Raw genomic sequence first — 8,043 nt, 5'->3', positions numbered from 1 at the left:
AACCAGGCCTCTCAAAAGGGCAAACTAAGATAACCAGGTCCAAAGCCCAGAGAGTTATTGCCATTAGGCACCTCCAGATGGTGGAGGGAGGGTGCAAACCAGGGATGAGAACAGCTGTTTCCAGCTTGTGTGCATGCCTCAGCCTGGCAAATGGGGAATGCCCACGGCTTGGGGTAGCCGTGCCCAAGGAGCTGACCTTGCTTGCCCAGGGAGAGAGCAGTGTAGGGGCAGCAGTGAGGGACTTAAAGGCAGAAAGAAGAAAGGAAATATCAGGGGGTGTCATGCAACAGTGAGCTAAGTTGAGTTTTGATCCTGAGGCAGAAGAAGAAGGGGGATGTGCTGTTTGGTGCTGGGATGTGGAGCTACATACGGGATTCCAGGAACTCTGGGGCTTGGAAATCTTGCGCAATAAGTGAGCATTAGCAAGGCTTTGGAAGAAACGGGATGGGTTGTGGGGAGCTCACAGGCACTGGCAAATCCTCAGAAACCCACAGCTTGGTGTTGGAAGCAAGGGAGCAGACCCAGGCACAGGAGAGTGTAGCTGTGTTTTGGGGATGGCCAAGGGCCTTGGTGGGGCTTTGACACCCCAAGAGAACAGAGACCCTTGTCTGCTCAGCTGTGGCTTCTGTCTCATCCACTGAGGCCCAGGAGAGGACACCAAGTCCTTACAGCTCCAGCGCCTTGTTGCCTCCTCTCCCACCCTCCCCAGAGCCTGGGAGGTTCCTACTGCTGACCTGCACCTGGCACCTCATCACTGCCACATCACCCAAACAGAGCCCAGAGCATCTCAAGAGGCAACGGACATCCCTCCCCAGGGGATGGGCGTCCAGGCTTGGCCATCCTGTTTGGTGAAGCACATCAAGGCCTTTCACAGTGATTTCCACATTTAAATTTCTTCCCGGCCCATGTGTCTCCGACTTCCTGCTTCACCACACCACAGGGACAGGAACTTTGTCTGCTCCTTCCCTCCATGGTCTCTGCAGTGAGGGACTTCGGCAGGGTCTGATAACACCCTCAGAAACCTGGAGGTTAGCTGCTTTTACTTCTCAAGAGGACTAGTCAATCTTTCAGGATCTGCACTTCAGGAACTCGGCACCAGAGCGCTCCTTACCACAAAAAACACACGAAGGCGCCAAGTCTGGGCAGAAGTTTCCTTTAGTCTTCAGCTCTTCTCTGGCTCATTAGAGAGATTTCAGGAGTGCAGTCAAAATGAAAAGATGTCCAAGCAAAGAGGCCAAGTCAATTTAACGCTTGATTTTGAAGAGCCAGTTCTGCATCAATCCCAACACATTTGGGTAACAGAAATGTCTTCAGGAAGAGTCTGCCCCATCTAGACCCATGTGGATGGACTGGCACAGCCACCCCCAGCAGGGGGAATCCCCATCTCCTAGGCTGAGGCACGCAGTCAACATGCAAACCTCTGCAGTGCCCACTTGTTACAGGCCTCCAGGCAGAGTGTGACTCATTCCACATGACCCTCTGAGCCTCTGTCAGCTCATTGTGCTTCCTCTCCGCATCCCTGCAACTCTCAAGCCTCTGGGAGCTTTGGCTTTGGCATCCTCCCGACATCCTGGGGCCAGGTTTCTAAATGCCTCCTCTGCAGCTTCCCCGCCTTCCACCTCCTGTGTGCTGCCTTTTTGCCCCGCAGCCCAGTCCGTTTATACCAGCAGCCTCCTGAGATGTTTCTCTTCATGGTATTCCAAGACATCATTCCTGTGCTTGGAGGAGGCCGTCCTGTAATGCCTATATGATTTCCCGAGCTCCTTCACCCTTCAAAGCTGCTTGCCATGGCACCGCTTGTATCAGTCCCCCGAGTACATCAAAGTCTTCTCCTCTGGAGCCACCCACGTGTGTTCCTCTGCTGGCCTTCCTCACTCCTCTTTGGCCTCTGGGACCCCGCTATTTCCTGGTCACTCCAGCAAGGCTGACACTAATTGTCACATCCCTGACCAGCTGTTCCTTGTTGGCCAGGACCAGGTCTAGGTGAGCATCGCCCTTCCTGGCCCACCAGGCAGCTCTGCTAAGAAGTCGTCTCATGATGCTCCAGGCTGGTGGCACCTTGTTTCTCTGCCTGGCCAGTGAATGCCTGGGCAATGACTGTTCCCCACAGGAATCTCCTCATCTACCTGGAGACTTCTTCGTGTTCCTATTTAAGACTTGTTCTGCCTACTGTGCCTGATCAAGTAGTTTATAACTGCCAAGACAGGGTCACCCTTACTGGCTTCTCCTCCCATCCTCACTCACACAAGCTACTCACCCTATTGCCCATCTCATAGAGGAGCTCCATAGATCTGAGCTGCTCCTTCACACAGGCGGCATCCCCCCATCCTCATCCTCCCTGCCTCTCCTTCCAGCTGAGCCCGTGTCCTTCCATTGCAGCACCACAGCTCAGCAAGCTGTGCCACCACATCTCATTGAATCCAAAATCATCACAGGGCTGGGACAAGACAGGGGGATTCTCCTGGAAGGGCACAATTGGGCGGCAGCAGCTCAGCTGTGGCACCAGGGTGGAGCGCAGACTCCTCACAGGGAAACCTGAGCACCGATCCTGACCAGAACAACCATTGTCCACCGAGCAGTTTGTGCTGGGCTGGGCTGTGCTGCACGTACAGCGTGGCCTTCACACCCGTGCTGTGCTGCACAGGTCCCTTGGCTGCAGGACAACCTCAGCAGCATGTTGTCACACAAGAGCCCGCAGACAGGTCCCACTCTCTGCCGGACATTACGCCTCCTGCGAGGCCTTGCCTGTATGCGACCCTGCAGCAGGAGCTTCTCATGGAAACTTCCTTTCTGTTTGAGTGTAGAGATGGTGAATAGTGTTGTTCCCTGTAAGAAAATCCTACAGTAGCTTGAAAGAGAAAAACAGGAGACTGTCTTCTGTGGATGGGGTCTGCATGGTGTGCTGTGTTCAGTTCAAAGGCCCATTTAATGCACACATCCTGGAGTTCCCACCAGCTAAAAAGACATAGGATTGCCCCTGGGATACTCTCCGTACAGTGCTAGACCACATGAACAGCGTTTCAAAACATACATTATGAAGTGGGAGTGCCTTTCTTACTGGGGTCATAACAGACCAACACTTCCTAGTGAAAAATCACTCTCTCAGCACCCCTGGATGCAAACCTCTGGACCCAAGGACTGGTAAGGGTGTAGTTTGCTCCAGTAACCCTCGACTGGAGCCCCATCCACTGCTGGTTGTTCTCCTCCAGAGTCCTGCCTCAAAGCACCAAGGCCTGGGAGACCTCGCTGCTGGTAACTGAGGCAAAGAGGACATTGAATATCTCAGATCTAGTCCTACTCCTACTGAATTTGACAGTGCTCCTACATTATTCCCTTTTCTTCGTTTAACTGTTCCTGAATTACCTAAAGCTCATCTCGGTGCCCTGGAATTCCTATTTGAGTTTCAGTTGAGTTTTGATATGGACCACTGCTGGATCTGGAGGATGCTGCCCTTGAGGACAAGATGTATCCAGGCACACTGTGAAATCTATTGGTGTTTTCATTGATTGTATCATCACGGCAGTGAGTGAAGATCCCCGTGTGACGTCCTCCATGTCCATGCAATGCCTGCAGCTGTTGTGTGCAGAAGGGACAGACCTCGCCTCTCTGATGACACCTGATGACTGATGCCTCTGACTGAAGGCACCAGTGAAGGGAACAGACACCCAGCTGCACTCTCTGCGATGCCATTAGAGGCACTGGAGATCTGGTAAATTGAGCTGATGGAAAAGAGAGAGACCAAGCTCTCCCTATGGCCCAGGACGGCAGTTGTACATATGAATTCCTCTAAAAACTGCCATGAACACAAAGAGGAGAAGATTCTTGTGGCCCTTGTTTAGGCATCAGCTGTCATTTCGCTTGGCCAAAGGGCTTTCCCACCAGGCTCATTCAGGATCCCTGAGACGATGCCCTGTCTCTATGAACGGCTCCAGCAGAGCTTGCGGTTATCTAATAATAAGAGCAAAAAAGGTGATATTTCGATGTAACTTTGAGAGGAGAAGTAAAAGTTCTGGAAAGAAGTGTCTCTGCCCAGCTGAGGGAGGGAACATCAGTGGTGACTTCATCCTGCTTCCCAGCAGGTTCCCCTGGAGCCCCAGGGACAGCTGGAGGGAGCCCCGAGGGGGCAGAGAAAGGGCTGCCTTGGGCTGGTCCTCTGCTGCTGAGCTGGGCTGGGCTCCTGGCACGGAGGGAGCTGATGGCAAGCGGGCAGCGCTGCAGAGAGACGGCTCTGCCCAGGAGCAGCTCCTCTGCCAAGCGCAGCAGGGCTGAGGGCACTGCCTGCAGGCACCCGAGAGGAGCCAGGCACAGAGAGGATAAAGGCAGCTGGGAGTGGGAGGAGAGTTCTGAGCTCGTTCTCTCCTGGCTTCTCTGGTGTGGAGAAGGAGGCCGTGCTTCCGAGCAGGGATGCCCTGCTGCACCATGGCAGCGACAAGGAAGGAGGGCTGCCTTCTGCGAGGGACTGTGGCAGGGTTTTGAAGACAGGTGGGTGTGCAGGCAGGGGTGCCCAGGGCTGTCCTTGAGAGCAGGGTCCCTGCAGCCCAGGGCTCTGTGTGCCGGGGCAGGGACTCTGCTGCTTGCCAGGGTCAGCTCTCAGCCTGCCCAAGGAGTTCCCCCCCGAGCGTCTGTGGGGAGAAGCTGTGGGGAAAAGGAGAGACTCCCCTCAGGGCAGGGTCCTTTGGCTCTTTTTCGAGCGTGTGCTGTGTGGGTCAGGGCTGCCCACAGCTGCAGATCTCCCCCAGAGCACTGGCAGAGGCAGCATTTACAGAGGAAAGACAAGGCAGGGGCTGCCTGGAAGATGAAGACATTGCAGGGTCTGTGCTCTCAGCTGTCTCCTGAGGGAAAGGAGCCGTCACTGGTCCACTGAGGGATCAGCAGATCTGCCAGAAAGCTCACAAAGTGCCTTCAGCCCCTCCTCTCCCTACACACAGCACCAGCAGCACCTTTGCTTCCAGCATCAGGCTTTCTCTCCTCTCCTCCTGAGGAGCCACAAAGAGGGAGATGGCCCTGGGCAGTGCCCTGCTGCCAGGAGGGGTCTGCAGGGCAGAGCTGAGCCCCCAGCGGGTGGGATGGGCTGTGGGAGCAGGGACAGGGAGGAGACGTGGGCACAGAGCAGCAGCTCCTGGCAGGGGCAGCTCCAGGCAGCAGAGACATGGGCAAGGGCTGGGGGAAACTGCCAACACGCGCTGGGGAGGGGGCGTTCAGGCATCTCTCTGTTGGTCCTTCACTGGAGACGTCTTCTGGGCATTCTCTGCTGGGCAATGAGCTGACTCTCCCCTCAGAACATCTCATTTCTTGGACCCCAGACTCTCTGCTTTGCCTGTCCTGCTGGGCTTGCCAGCTGCCCCCAGAAAGGCAGAGCTCTCCTGTGGGATCCTAGGGAGGGCTGAGCCTTTCCCTGGGGGTCGGGCACTGTCCTCGCAGAGTCCTTTGATTGTCTCTGTGAGGGGTTGTGTCCTGCTCTCTCCATCACAGCTCTAACTGTGGTTTGGGAAAGAGAAGAATTTGTATATTTGTCCTTTCAAACAGTGCTCCGCTGTTCCCTCATGAGTTCAGTTCTTTGTGGGTTTTTTTAAGAGGGATATAAATTGTGAAGTCATCTTCAAGGCAGCACAAGCTTCTGCACAGGGCAGATGGAGAAAAGACTGATGGACACTGCAGCTCTCCTGACTCTGCACTAAACCACAGAGATTAGAGCACTCTGTTCTGTCCTTTCTCAAGACTCCGCATTTTCAGTCATAAAAATGAGGATTTCTTCCCCTAAAAAGAACAGTTACCAGACGTGATGGTAGAAAATCAAAAACACACAGAAAAGGAGACTGTCTTTGCTATAAGGCATCTGTCGAATTTTTTCCTGTTGTTTTTTTCCTTTGGACAAGGCCCCCATGCCAAGAAAGAGCAAATGTCCAACAGCAGCTCCATCACCCAGTTCCTCCTCCTGGCATTCGCAGACACACGGGAGCTGCAGCTCTTCCACTTCGGGCTCTTCCTGGGCATCTACCTGGCTGCCCTCCTGGCCAACGGCCTCATCATCACCACCATCGCCTGTGACAGCTGCCTCCACACCCCCATGTACTTCTTCCTCCTCAATCTCTCCCTCCTCGACCTGGGCTCCATCTCTACTACTCTTCCCAAATCCATGGCCAATTCCCTCTTGGGTACCAGGGCCATTTCCTACACAGGATGTGTTGCACAAGTCTTTTGTTTCTTTTTCTGTGCTGCAGCAGAGTTTTATCTTCTCACTGTCATGTCCTATGACCGCTACATTGCCATCTGCAAACCCCTGCACTACGGGACCCTCCTGGGCAGCAGAGCTTGTGTCCACATGGCAGCAGCTGCCTGGGGCAGTGGGTTTCTCCATGCTCTGCTGCAAACGGCCAATACATTTTCCCTGCCCCTCTGCCAGGGCAATGCCCTGGACCAGTTCTTCTGTGAAATCCCCCAGATCCTCAAGCTCTCCTGCTCACACTCAGACTCCCTCAGGGAAGTTGGGCTTCTTATCTCAGGTTGTTTTTTAACTCTTGTGTGTTTTGTGTTCATCGTGCTGTCCTATGTGCAGATCTTCAGGGCCGTGCTGAGGATCCCCTCTGAGCAGGGACGGCACAAAGCCTTTTCCACGTGCCTCCCTCACCTGGCCGTCGTCTCCCTCTTTATCAGCACTGCCATTTTTGCCTACCTGAAGCCCCCCTCCATCTCCTCCCCAGTTCTTGACCTGGTGGTGGCTGTGCTGTACTCAGTGGTGCCTCCAGCAGTGAACCCCCTCATCTACAGCATGAGGAACCAGGAGCTCAAGGATGCCCTCTGGAAATTGATGAACAGATGACTTTCTGGCTTCTGAAAATCACTCATAATGTAATTTGTTGCAGGCCAAGCCCATTATCTGTAGTTTTTGTTAGGTTTGGGTTTGGGTTGGGGTTTTTTTGTTAATTTTTTTTTTTCCCGTTCTATAATGCTGTCTACAAAGAATGTTGTTATTTTTGCTGGTTTTAACTATGCATCTATCCAAATTTATGAGACCCACAGGCTGCACAAAATTAGGTTCTGTTCTCTGTTCTTTGTCCTCTTAAAGTATATTTAGAACCTTCTAATGACTTTTTTGCTCAAAATCTTTTCTCTGGGGGATTCTCTGGAGCTGCAGGGTCAGAGGCTGTGTGCAGAGCTGGAGGGGAAAGAATCCCAGTACTTTCATTGCACTTCACTCCTCTGGCCGTGGTCTCACTGTTTATCAGCACTGACATGTTTGCCTACCTGAGGCCCCCTCCATCTGCTGGTCATCCCTGGATCTGGTGGTGGCTGTGCAGTACTCAGTGGTACCTCCAGCAGTGAACCCCCTCATCTACAGCATGAAGACACAAAATCTCAAGGGTGCCCTTTGCAAACTACTGGCATAGGATCTACTTCAGATTAATAAAATGCCCCTTATCCCACTAGAGTTCCCACTGTATCTCAGGAAAAGCCAGGACTAATTTTGTTCACTTGTGTATTTGTTTTTCCTTTTTTTTTTTTTTCCCTGTTCTATTCTCCATATTTATTCTATTCCTGTGGTATTATTATTCTTGGCCTCCTGCCTGTTTTTATCTTGACCCAAAGTCCTCAGCTACATATCCATTCAGGCTGCCTTTTTAGATAAGCTCAATAAAGAAGGGAGCAGAAAATTATTCGTCTCCGCTCCCATCTCTTCACATCTCCTCTGCAGCTGGGCAAGCCGCCCCAGCATACAAGAGGGGTTCAGGAGGCAAATGTCCATCTGTCCCATGGAGGATCATCGCCGGAGACCCTTGGGTCTGCCCTTGCCTGCCTCGCTGGGCACTCTGTCTCTGCTGCCTGCGAGTCGGGGCTGCTGTTTCCCTGGGGCCATGGCCAAGGACAGCAGCAGGACGAGGCCTTTCCAGTGCTGGTCTCTCCTCACATCCCCACTGCCCTGCTGTGCCCTTGCCTTTGTGTTCCCCCGAAGGCCTCGTGTCACTGGTGACAGTCCTGTTGTCTCTACAGTGCCATCCCTGTGACTGTGGGTAGCAGCAGGTGATGTGAACCTCTTTATCATAA

At 53.2% G+C, this 8,043-nt stretch overlaps 1 protein-coding gene across 1 annotated transcript; it reads left to right on the top strand.

The window, feature by feature from the left end:
* Window positions 1-5,884: 5,884 nt before the first annotated feature.
* Window positions 5,885-6,820, top strand: LOC134507644 (olfactory receptor 14J1-like). The gene has a single exon (XM_063318437.1). It carries the CDS (start codon window positions 5,900-5,902, stop codon window positions 6,818-6,820), a length of 921 nt encoding a protein of 306 aa, XP_063174507.1. The 5' UTR covers window positions 5,885-5,899.
* The last annotated feature ends 1,223 nt before the right edge of the window (window positions 6,821-8,043 follow it).

The sequence above is a fragment of the Chroicocephalus ridibundus genome, chromosome 25 (genome assembly GCF_963924245.1).
Source record: "Chroicocephalus ridibundus chromosome 25, bChrRid1.1, whole genome shotgun sequence".
NCBI lineage: Eukaryota > Metazoa > Chordata > Aves > Charadriiformes > Laridae > Chroicocephalus > Chroicocephalus ridibundus.
This window is presented reverse-complemented; position numbering and strand designations above follow the sequence as displayed.

Coding starts and splice junctions, on each gene's coding strand:
- LOC134507644 (XM_063318437.1), top strand. CDS start 5,900: ATGTCCAACAGCAGCTCCATCACCCAGTTCCTCCTCCTGGCATTCGCA.